At 41.7% G+C, this 12,208-nt stretch overlaps 1 protein-coding gene across 1 annotated transcript in view; it reads left to right on the top strand.

The window, feature by feature from the left end:
• Positions 1-12,208, top strand: part of TRRAP (transformation/transcription domain associated protein) — a 128,407-nt gene that overhangs the window by 76,286 nt on the left and 39,913 nt on the right. The window contains exons 44-51 of the mRNA XM_023518585.1: positions 547-760; positions 1,297-1,422; positions 3,572-3,718; positions 4,551-4,750; positions 5,258-5,379; positions 5,711-5,924; positions 8,120-8,299; positions 11,255-11,401. Coding sequence (XP_023374353.1) covers positions 547-760; positions 1,297-1,422; positions 3,572-3,718; positions 4,551-4,750; positions 5,258-5,379; positions 5,711-5,924; positions 8,120-8,299; positions 11,255-11,401 — 1,350 coding nt within the window. The remainder of the gene's footprint in view (positions 1-546; positions 761-1,296; positions 1,423-3,571; positions 3,719-4,550; positions 4,751-5,257; positions 5,380-5,710; positions 5,925-8,119; positions 8,300-11,254; positions 11,402-12,208) is intronic.

Below are 12,208 nucleotides of genomic sequence, written 5' to 3'. Positions count from 1 at the left end.
AGCTGTGGAAGGGAGTGAGATCCGGGAGGTAATGTTCTTTTTACTGCAGAATTATTCTTGCAGTGTACTCTGTACTAACAGACGTCACGGAGCTTTGTTTGCTCCAGAAGAAAAACGAGCAGAACAATCTCTTCCTGTTTTGTTATTATTATTATTTTTTTTTTTGACTGTCTCACTATGTCTCCCTTGGTAGAGTGCTGTGGTGTCAACAGCTTACAACAACCTCAAACTCTTGGGCTTAAGCAATTCTCTTGCCTCAGCCTCCCAAATAGCTGGGACTCCAGGCTCCCGGCTATTTTTTGGTTGTAGTTGTCATTGTTGGATGGCAGGCCCAGGCTGAAAAGAATCATCCTTATGAAATCCCATGGTATGTGATGGTCACATGTTTTATAGGTATGATGTGATCATTTTTTAGTGGTTGTTTACTTAACTTCCAAATACTCTGTGGTATGTGGTTTTAACTTGCACTAGATTTGTGTTTCTGTACTAGAATTTACTGTACTAGAATATTCTTATTGTCTGAATGGCCTGTGTTCTCCATTCTAGGAGCAGCCAAATCAAGTTAACTATGGAAATATTTGCACGGGATTAGAAGTGCTGAGCTTCCTGCTAACTGTTCTCCAATCCCCAGCCATCCTCAGTAGCTTCAAACCCCTACAGCGTGGAATCGCAGCCTGCATGACATGTGGAAACACCAAAGTTTTGAGAGCTGTCCACAGCCTTCTGTCTCGTCTGATGAGCATCTTCCCAACAGAGCCAAGTATATGACCTTTTCTATCCATGCTTTTCTTTTGAAATGGCTGAGTAGGGACTGACTTGTCATTTGAGGATACTCATCCTCTAGTTACTATAGCAAGCATTTTTTTGTCCTGCTTTTATTTATATTCTTAAGCTTTTTTAAAGAAATTGATATAAAATCTTAACAACACTCATTTTTTTGTCTGCTTTGGAAATTCAGGTCATTAGCTGAACATTACTATTTCCTTAAATTATTAAAGGAAAGTTAGGTTAAAAATACAGTATCAAATGTATCAGCCAAGATCAGATTCTGGCAGGTAGTGAGTAAGTGTATTTCAAGTACATTCTGGCAGGGCTTAGTGGGACAGAAAGTTGCTATGTGGCTGTGTAGAGTGGGAACCAGCACAGAAGAAAGGCTCGCTTTGTCCTGCACTGGAAGAGAACTGCCCATGCCAGTGTCTGTAGATACCACAGCAGCCAGAGTTCCGTCCCTGGCATGAGGACTAGAAGGGCCCAGAGCCCTAACTGCAGTACTCAGACCCCCACCTTGGTTTTCAGGTACTTCCAGTGTGGCCTCCAAGTACGAAGAGCTGGAGTGCCTTTATGCAGCTGTCGGGAAGGTCATCTACGAAGGGCTCACCAACTATGAGAAGGCCACCAATGCCAATCCCTCCCAGCTCTTTGGTGTGTATGTCTTTTTGACATTTCCAGCAGGGGTTCATTCTGGTATTGGTTCCTGTTTACTAGGCATACTTTCCTTCTTGAAAAGGCTCGGATTGTTGGCAGTAAAGTTGAGGTGAGGTGTTAGTTAGGTGGCTGTGTATAGCCCAATGTCCAATAACGCCACTGTCTCCTATGGTCATTAAAGTGAATGACCCCACCCCACCCACCACTGGTTCTTCCTCTGTGTTCCCTCCTCAGCCTCCAGTGAAGCCTTCTTAGTAAGGCTACTTGTCTGTGGTCCTGGAGCCTGCTGCCTGTTTGTTGCAGTAACCACACAGATACTATTGGAGCTGTGCGCAAATGTGTACAGTTACTATCTTTCACAGTGTATCCACCTGTACATAAGCCACTCAGAAGAGAAGGACTGGCCTCCATCTGATTGTGGAGGTTCTGGCTGACCCAGTGAAGGAAAAATTGCTTTCTTGGGAAATCAGGGCTGCTGGACAATTTGGCCCCCAGGCACCTGGAAGTTAAATGTCTAGTACTCCCTTTGCTTTTTGTCCAACTCATGTCTTGATTAGAATTAGACTTTGGGTAAGCACCTTAAAACTTTTTTTCTCCCTTATTCCAAATTCATTTTATAAAATTTTGAAAATACAAATGAGGGAAAAGTAAATAAAAGTCCCATGTCAGCCTCTGTACCTGATAATAAACAGTGAGTTTGCAACTGAGTAAGTTATTTTTTGATCAGTTTCTTGTTCTCCAAACTGTGGCTGCTTGCTCTCTCTATACTGGAACTATGCAGATTTGGAGAGTAATGGGGTGCTTTTGCAACATTTTTTAAAGTAGGGTTGCCTGAAAGTCCTGACTTCCAACATAGATAGCACTATTTCCTCTTGTATGTTCTCCAAAGGGGTCTCATTGAGAATAGCTGACCTCCATTGGCCCTACCTCCCTCCTTTGTAGGGATACTAGGGGACAGGGGCAGCTGCCAGGTGAGGTGGGCCTGGAAAGATGGCCATACCAGTCTCCCCTTGTGCTAGATCCAGGGCCAGGCACTACCACATGCTCCACAGAGAAGAACACAGCAGCAGGGATAGCAGAGCACATCCCCATTTTCATCATCATTGTCATCATCTCTGCAGGTTGCTTGTCTTAGAATGACACTGGCTATACATTACTACTCTCTCTAGAATCAGTCTTTTAACAGAGTAAGCCTGAAATTGTCTTAATTCTTGGATGATGGCATCTGTAAATAGCAAATACCCTTTGATTATTCTGGGATGTGATCCTTGAGTAAGGATTTAAATTTTTATGTGTATGAACTGTAATCTGGAGTTTTATGTAAAAAGAAAAAAATTAGAAAAAAATTAAATTTTATGCATAGGTCAGGATCAAGATGACTGTAAAGATGTAAATTATGAAGATAGTTTTTTATCTGTACTTGGTATTCATGTTCTAGTGCTGGCTTTGCTGGTTTTCATTGATCTTATGAAGTTTTTCAGAGTGAAATACAAATTGAATTCTAAAATATTTTTCATGTCTAGATAAGGCAGATTAGATTTTTAACAGAGGTTTTCTTCCTTTTTCCCCTTATTTTTCCCCAACACATCAGATAAAAATCCTTACTTGGGGTGGTTTAACATAACCTAAAAAAAACTGAAGGTAAGAATGTTGTGTCTACTAACACACAAAAATCAGTTCTCAGGCATGATGAATTAACATAAATAAGAATTAGAAGTGAGAATATAGGCTCAGCGCCCATAGCTCAGTGGTTAGGGTGTCAGCCACATGCCTGGGAGCTGGTGGGTTCAAACCCGGCCCGAGCCTGCTAAAACAAACGAAAATAGCCAGGCCTTATGGCAGGAGCCTGTAGTCCTAGCTACCAGGGAGGCTGAGGAAGAGGATCACTCGAGCCCAAGAGTTTGAGGTTGCTGTGAGCTGTGATGCCACAGCACTCTACTGAGAGTGACATAGTCAGATTCTGTCTCAAAAAAAAAAAAAAGGAAGTGATAATACAATGCTTCAAAATGCAGTGGAAGCTGTGTAAATACTTGATGTTAACATCTGGAATTGATCTGTACTTAGTACAATGTTTGAGATGGCATGTTTTTGTTACTTTTGTTGTTGTTACTATTTCATGAAACAATTGGCACCTTCTACACTTTAGGGACCCTTATGATTCTCAAGTCCGCCTGCAGCAACAACCCGAGCTACATAGATAGGCTGATCTCTGTCTTCATGCGCTCCCTGCAGAAGATGGTCCGCGAGCATCTGAATCCACAGGCAGCATCGGGCAGCACAGAAGCAGCCTCAGGTGATAAACTCGCCACTCCAGGTTTTTCCCCCAGACTTTGTGGAGCACTTGGATGGTGCAGACTGTGTGATTGTACTGTGAAGTGGACCTGAATTAACATTCAATCTTGTTTATATGTGATTCGGTATCATTTGCTTTTCAACAAAGGGATATAAAATCAATACTAATTTTAAAAATGAACTGTTTTTAAGCCAGGCATGGTAGTTTGCCTGTAGTTGTAGTTAGTTGGGCAGATGAGACAGGATTGCTGGGAGCTGGGAGGCTCAGTGCTCTGTGCTAAGCCTGTGAATGGCCACAGCCTTCCAGCCTGGGCAACATAGTGAAACCTGGCTCTTTAAAAAAAAAAAAAAAAAAATGAAGTGCTTTTAAAATTGTGAATGTTAACAGTGAAGGAGTTAGTTGGATTTTTATGTTAATCATTCTCTACTAAATGAGAATTAGTTTGCATTTGCTATAAATCAGGGATTGCTTAATCTGAGTTGTTATTTTTGAAGAATTATGTCACAGCTTATGGACATGAGCTGTGGGCTCCAGGGATTTGGATGCTCTGTGGGTGTAGGGGTGGTGGTTGTCCCGGGCTGTGGTTGGCACAGCTGTTGGATACACCTTAGAATGCAAGGTCTATGAGTATGACAGTAGGGCAGGGTGTAAAAAGGCTGGAGCGACCTGCACTGGTTCCATCAGTGTTATCTTCTGCCCTCATGGGTAGGGCTTCAGTGGGGCCACCCTTACAATGTATGGTGGTAAGAGTTTTCAAATCTCAATGTTCTGATTGCTGGAGAAAATGGGCAGAACCCAACATGGGGCAAGTTCTCCTTCTTCCTGTGAACAGGTACAAGTGAGCTAGTGATGCTAAGTCTGGAGCTAGTGAAAACGCGTCTGGCAGTGATGAGCATGGAGATGAGGAAGAACTTCATTCAGGCCATTCTCACATCGCTCATTGAGAAGTCACCTGATGCCAAAATCCTCCGTGCTGTTGTCAAAATTGTAGAAGAATGGGTGAAGAATAACTCCCCAATGGCAGCCAGTCAGGTCAGCTGGGACACTTCCTTTGAACAAGAAGAGTCAGGCATCTCCTTCCCCATTTCTGAAAATTACTTAAGCAAAATGTTTTTTTCTTCTGTATTTTCACTGAGAAGACAGATTCTTCTCAGTGCGCTTCATAGAATTGAAGTAGAAACTTGAGATTAGCAGGTTGGTTGTCTTAATGTGGCCTGCCTTCTGTTAAAATGTTAAATGAACCTTTTACCCTCTTATGGTGGTGAAGGTCAACCAAAAGATAATGATGATGATGATATTTATCTCGGTGAGATGCTTGCCAATTTCTGATTTGTTTTATAATTTAGTTGCTTTCTATCCAAAGCAAGTTGTAGTCCCTGTAAAATTATATTGGCATGTTTTGATTTGTGTGTTTAGAAGTGACCTTGTCTTTTTGTACTTGGCAAAAATTGTAGGAGCTTAAAAAGAAATTCTTTTAAACATATCTTTTCTCAAGTAAGAGTAATTGACCTTTTCTTTTAAAAAACAAATTTTAAACAGACACCTACACTGCGAGAGAAGTCCATTTTGCTTGTGAAAATGATGACCTACATAGAAAAACGTTTCCCAGAAGACCTTGAATTAAATGCCCAGTTTTTAGACCTTGTTAACTATGTCTACAGGTAATTATAGCAATTATCAAATATTGCATATATTGGTCCATAATGTGCTCTGGCTGACTAACACAATGTGACTTCAGTCTTTTACTTTCACCTGAATTTAAAATACTGGTTTAAATACCAGTCATGTATTTAACATGTATTGACACCAGTAACATGTTTGGTGTCAATAATAAACCTTTTGCTGAAGTGCTGCATGAGCCTGCTCCAATGGATACCATGCTCTTGGTCTCCATCATGACACTTCAGTACAGTGATGTCCATCTGTTTAATGTTTGTTAGCTTATATTGTCTTGCCCAGCTCTGATATCTTGGTTTATGCCTTTGATTACAGGGATGAGACACTATCTGGTAGTGAGCTGACTGCGAAACTTGAGCCTGCCTTTCTGTCTGGGTTGCGTTGTGCTCAGCCACTCATCAGGGCAAAGTTCTTTGAGGTTTTTGACAACTCTATGAAACGTCGGGTCTATGAGCGCCTGCTTTATGTGACCTGTTCCCAGAATTGGGAAGCCATGGGGAACCACTTTTGGATCAAGCAATGCATTGAGGTAGAGTGGATTCAACTCACCACCTATGGCCAAAAGGCAGCCCTGCCTTTTCTGAGTGGGGGGTCCAAAGCCAGGAGGCATTCACGCATTCTAAGATGAATTTGAAATCTCCAACATAGGTGGCACCCATAGTTCAGTGGGTAGGGCACTGGCTACATACACCAAGTCTATGGTGTTGAACGCTGCTTGGGCCAGCTAAAAAATATAGCCAGGTGTTGTGGTGGGTGCCTGTAGTCCCAGCTACTTGGGAGGCTGAGGCAAGAGACTCTTAAGCCCAAGTGTTTGAGGTTCCTATGAGCTATGATGCCATGGCAGTCTACCAAGGGTGACGTAACAAGACTATCTCAAAAAAAACCAAACTGAAATCTACAACATAAACCTTTTAATCTCTAGGAAGAAATAAAGATTTAAAGCAGGGATCCTCAAACTTTTTAAATAGGGGGCTAGTTCACTGTCCCTCAGACCGTTGGCAGGCCGGACTACAGGCCTTGGGATGAGTCAGCTGCTAAGCAGGACAGGCAGCAGTGGGAAAAACACCCGGCGGGCGGGATAAATATGCTAGGCATGTGGCCCGCGGGCCGTAGTTTGAGGATGCCTGATTTAAAGCCAAATGTTTATCCAAAGCTTTTTTGGGGGGTGATTTTAAACCACTTATCATAAAATTGAATATTTTTTAGTTTTATAGGCAAAGATTCAATTTTCTTTATATATAAAAGATTTTCAAATTCTGTCTGCATGCCCTAGGAAATGTAACCATGTATAATGAGTGTCAGTAGTCCTCTCTCTTAAAGCAGGTAAGTAGAGCAGCTAGGCCAGAGTGGCCTGATGGATATAGAGTCAGGTGCCAGCCATAGAGGTATGTTTAAAATGGTCAGGGTCGTAAAGATGAGGTCCAGCCCTGCAGCAGGCTTAGCATTTTAGTGGAAGGTAAGTCAGATATTCTGTGACATTTCTAACAGGATTGTAGTGACACTTCTAGTTTGTAGGTTATTCAAGCCAGCTAGCCTTCATTCAACTTAAGGCAGCAGTCAATTTAGGTTTTCTGTAGTAGATTACAAGTGGTAAGCAAGTAATTTCTGCCTACCTACCTAGAATGAATGAAACCAGGTTACTACTTTGTCTAATATGACAACTGAGACAGAAGGACATTAAGTTCTTTTTTATGAGCAGAAGTAGCACCGGTCTCAGTAAGAGCTTGCCCATGTGTTTACTGACGGTGCTGTGGGCAGCATGTATTTGGAATGTTGCTGATGGCAATACAGTGGGCACAGGTCCCTGCTTTACCATGACTCATTCAAGAGACTTAGTGATTGCTGAGTGCTAGGCACTCAGGGTCAGGTACTGAAAATACAAAGACAAATAAGGCAGAGTCCTATATTCCTTCAACATTTCTGGTCTGTCACCGGGACTTAATAGCTCAAGGTTCATCATCTCTCACAGGGACAGTGGGAGCAGTTTCCTTGGTGTTCTCTAACCCTAACCCCTCTTTTCCTGTCTATCACAGTTTTCTTTGTCATTACAAAATTATTCTTAAAGAATAAAGCAGATCACATCACTTCTTACCATTGTCTTTGATAAAATCCAGTCTCTAGGTTGTGGTTCTGCAGACCCCTGGTGGCTGGACCTTCCCCTTCTCAGTAGCCCCATCCTTGTTGTCTTCACTCATTAGACTTAGCCGTGCTGGCCTTACATGATCTTTTTTTTTTTTTTTTGGCCAAGGCTGGGATTTGAACCCACCACCTATGGCATATGGTGCTAGTGCCCTACTCCTTTGAGCCACAGGTGCTGCCCGATCTTTTTAATAAATTATTATTATTATTGTAAACTGATAATTTATAATTAGATATGTTTACAAAGTTTTATTGTGAATGTGGAGTAATTAAACAGTTTACATATACATCACTTCATATATTTAATTTTTTATGGTGAGAACATTTGAAATTTAGTCTTGCAATTTTGAAAAGTACACTGCTGTTACTAACTGTATTCACAGACATCTTCTGTGTCTGCAAGGTCCCTTTAAGGGGACACAGGAGGAAAGATGCTGAGCCTGTACTTGGACCTGCTGAGTCAGAGTGACCTGAGTGAGGAAGAAGTGTGGCCTGAGCTTATGTCTAGGGGACTGTCCACTATGTGCTCCGAATGCTGTGTGTGTGTGGCTTAAGTTTTGTCTTCTTTTCCACAAACCTCCCTAGCTTCTCTTGGCTGTGTGTGAGAAGAGCACCCCCATTGGTACCAGCTGCCAGGGAGCCATGCTCCCATCCATAACTAACGTCATCAACCTGGCTGACAGCCATGACCGAGCTGCCTTCGCCATGGTCACACATGTCAAGCAGGAGCCTCGTGAGCGGGAGAACAGTGAATCCAAAGAAGAGGTAAGCTCCCTGGACAGAATTTCCATGCCTGCTGAAGAATTTTTTGTATAGCCTTAGATGTTTTGGGGACAAGAGCAATAGAAATGTGTCAAAACCCGTCTCTACCTCAGAATGCTGAATGTGGTACCTAAGTGCAGTTAGGTATTTTTTCTCAACTTAAAATTGAGAAGTATCTTGTTTTGCGGCATGAAATGGTTTAGAGATAGGTCACTTTATATTTCCAGCTAGTACTGCTTAGTGGGGAATATCTTATCATTTTGTGGTTTTTCTCTCCAAGTGAGAAATAGCCCATATTGTGTTATAAAGCGCTGCCTCTGCAAAGGAATGACAGCTCTCACAGGTTCCCCCAGCCTCTTCTGAGAACCTTCCTGTCTGCCTAGTCCTGAAGGGGCAGTGGGAACACTGGGCTCCTCCAGGAGTCTGTCAGCTAAGGCTGATGTCCTGGTATCTTTCCGTCCTCCCTGAGGGAGTGGCTGACACTGCTCCAGGCAGAGATTTTTTTTTTTTTTTAAGAGACAGAGTCTCACTTTATTGCCCTTGGTAGAGTACTGTGGAGTCACAGCTCACAGCAACCTCCAACTCCTGGGCTTAGGCAATTCTCCTAACCTCAGCCTCCCAAGTAGCTGGGACTATAAGTGCCCACCACAACACCTGGCTATTTTTTTGTTGCAGTTTGGCTGGGGCCCGGTTTGAATCCACCACCCTCGGTGTAAGGGGCCGCCGCCCTACTCACTGAGCCACAGGTGCCACCCCCCAGGCAGAGACGTTTTTGGGCTGTATTTCCTTTAAATTGTTGGCTTTTGGAAGCTCAGTTTGTCTGGAGCATTCGAGTTTGGAAGACAGTGACCCAGTTTTGCAGAGGGGGTGCTGCACCATCTTTGTTCTAAAATGAGTAGTTATTCCCCTCCCATGTGCAGGGTATCTACTAATTTTATTAACAAATAAGAATTTAAATTTGTTAACTGTTATTGCTAAATGCTAGATCACTTGGTGATTTGATCTTTTCTTTCTGTGATCTCCTTCCGTGAGCTGAATTACCAGCTTTGAAGTGATTCTTCTGCATTTTCAAGGGTGCTCACCAAATTGTTGCTATCTCAACTTAGAGGAAGAGATTGAGTTGACTGTGAACCCCCAGAAGCTTCAGACAGAAAGTTCATTCCTCTTTGGGAATGAATCATATGAAACACTGTGCTGACAGCATTCTATGCCGTGACCCTGAGAATATTCTTAATTTGCATGAGCAAGGCAGCTAAGCAACTACCACATTTGGCCATGATGAGCCCCCATATATATTGTGCACCCATGTGTTTTGGCCCTAATTTTCAGGGGAAAAAACTTTTCTTTTTTTTTTTTTTTTTTTTGAGACAGAGCCTCAAGCTATCCCTCTGGGTAGAGTGCTGTGGCATCACAGCTCACAGCAACCTCCAACTCCTGGGCTCAAGCGAGTCTCCTGCCTCCGCCTTCCAAGTAGCTAGGACTACAGGCGCCTGCCACAACACCTGGCCATTTTTTTTTTTTTTTTTTTTGGTTGCAGCCGTCATTGTTGTTTGGCTGGCCCGGGCTGGGGATGCGAACCTGCCACCTTAGGTGTATGTGGCTGGCGCCTTAGCGGCTTGAGCCACAGGCGCCGAGCCGAAAAAACTTTTCATTTTAACTTTTTTTAATTTTTGAGACAGAGTCTCATTATGTTGCCCTCAGTAGAGTTCCATGGCGTAACAGCTCACAACAACCTCAAACTCTGAGCTAATCTCTTACCTCAGCCTCCCAAGTAGCTGGGACTACAGGTGCCCACCTCCACACCCACCTATTTTGTTGTTGTCGTTGTTTGGCAGGCCCAGGCCAGGTTCTAGCCCACCAGCCCCCATGTATGTGGCTGGCGCCTTAGTGCTGAGCTACAGGTGCTGACCCTCATTTTAACTTTTAATTTAGATTTTCATTTATTTATATTTAGGTACCTATCTTTGTATTATAAAGGAATTTTAGCACATTTTTATTTCATTTATTTACTTATTTTGAGACAGAGTCTCACTATGCTGCCCTTAGTAGAATGCTGTGGCATCATAGCTCACAGCAACCTCAAACTCCTGGGCTTAAGTGATTCTCTTGCCTCAGCCTGGGACTATAGGCAACACATATTTTTTTAACATACTATGACATAAGAAATTTTATGTAACAAATAATTACAAAACACAAGAACAGATACAAGGTATAAGAAATTTTATATGCTGGTAACAAATAGTGCTACCCATGTATGATACATATCCTTATTTTCCCTTCGAAAATTTGGGCTGGGCTAGGCATGGCTCATGCCTGTAACCCTAGTACTCTGGGAGGCCGAGGTGGATGGATTTTCTGAGCTCACGGGTTTGAGACCAGCCTGAGTAAGAGAGAGACCCTGTCTCTAAAAAATAGCCAGACATTCTGGCGGGCACCTGTAGTTTCAGCTACTCGGGAGGCTAAGGCAAAAGAATCACTTGAGCCCAAGAATTTGAGGTTTCTGTGATCTATGATGTCACGGCACTCTACGTAGGGCAATAAAGTGAAACTCTGTCTCAAAAACAAAAAAAAAATGGGGGCGAAAAAGTGGGTTTATACATGGTAAAATATGGTATGTTGCATTTGAAGGATGATAAGCTATAATTCCTAAATATTCTTTATTATTTTTACTATTTAAAATTTGTACTTTTAAATTTTACTTTTCACAACTCAAATATGAAAGCAGAATGCCAACATTTTTCATCAACATTTTCTAAAAGAGACGGGGGGTCAGCTTTAGTTAATTTAGTTTTTTTCTTTATTTTATAATTCAAGATTATTTAAGTACTAATAAATTTCTAGGAAATTAACAAAAGTTTTATTTGGCCAAAATTATAGCAAGAAGTCTATAGGTGTGCTTGTTGGATTTTCTTTCATTCTTTGATCTTTTGGTTTTGCTTGTTTGCCTTTCTTGTTTAGGATGTAGAGATAGATATTGAATTAGCTCCTGGAGATCAGACCAGCACCCCCAAAACCAAAGAACTTTCTGAAAAGGACATTGGAAATCAGCTGCACATGTTAACCAACAGACATGACAAATTTCTTGATACTCTCCGTGAAGTGAAGGTCTGTATGCAAGTTTAAAAATGTAGTGGTATTTCCCACTGAATATTTCGAACCCTGAATCAGGACCATTCCATAACAGTATAAATTTTCACCAGTTAACAATTTCCTTTGAGAAAATTATTACAGTTTTTTATGGGAGAAACTAAGGAAAAGAGGTTAATTTCTCCACTATTGTCCTTTAAAAGAAATGGTCCAATCATTTAATAAAAATATGTGATGAAACATAATGCTGGAATGACTTAATGTGCTAAATAAAGCCCACTTTGTGGAGCTGGGGACCTCGAAATGCATTTGTTTCTTGACATCTAGCCAGGTACAAACTCTGTGGCTTCCCTAAACCCTCAGGTTAGTTTTGAGAATTATTGTTTTTATGTAATGACTAAGAAAATCACTTAAAGTTTCATATACCAAGTTACTTTTGAAGAGGATTACAAAGAAACTGATCATTCTATTCATATCAGGAATGAGGGGAAATAGACTATCGCGAATAATTTTTGTTAAAATCTTTTAGAGGTCTGTCCTGAATTTCTGCATTAAGTGAGTCCCTGAACTTGTGTCTGTTAGAAGGGACAGTAACCTGAGCATCCTGGACCAGAAAATTTTGTAGACCTTCTGTTCCTTTTGCTGTCACTACCAGAAAGAAGGGCTGCATGACCACGTCCCCAAGGCCAAAGGCATTTGTTGTCTGATGCTCATTATAAGTTACCTTGTAGTTACTAACTCATCAGGTGCCTTAGCATGAGTTTTTTTTATTAGCTCATTATAGAAATTTCTTTTCTTTTTTTTTCTTCTTAGTTTTTGGCTAGG

This window comes from Otolemur garnettii, unplaced genomic scaffold (genome assembly GCF_000181295.1).
Source record: "Otolemur garnettii isolate 467f Iridium unplaced genomic scaffold, OtoGar3 scaffold00142, whole genome shotgun sequence".
NCBI classification, from domain to species: domain Eukaryota; kingdom Metazoa; phylum Chordata; class Mammalia; order Primates; family Galagidae; genus Otolemur; species Otolemur garnettii.
Note: the sequence above shows the minus strand (reverse complement) of the source record. Positions and strands in the feature narration are given on the sequence as shown.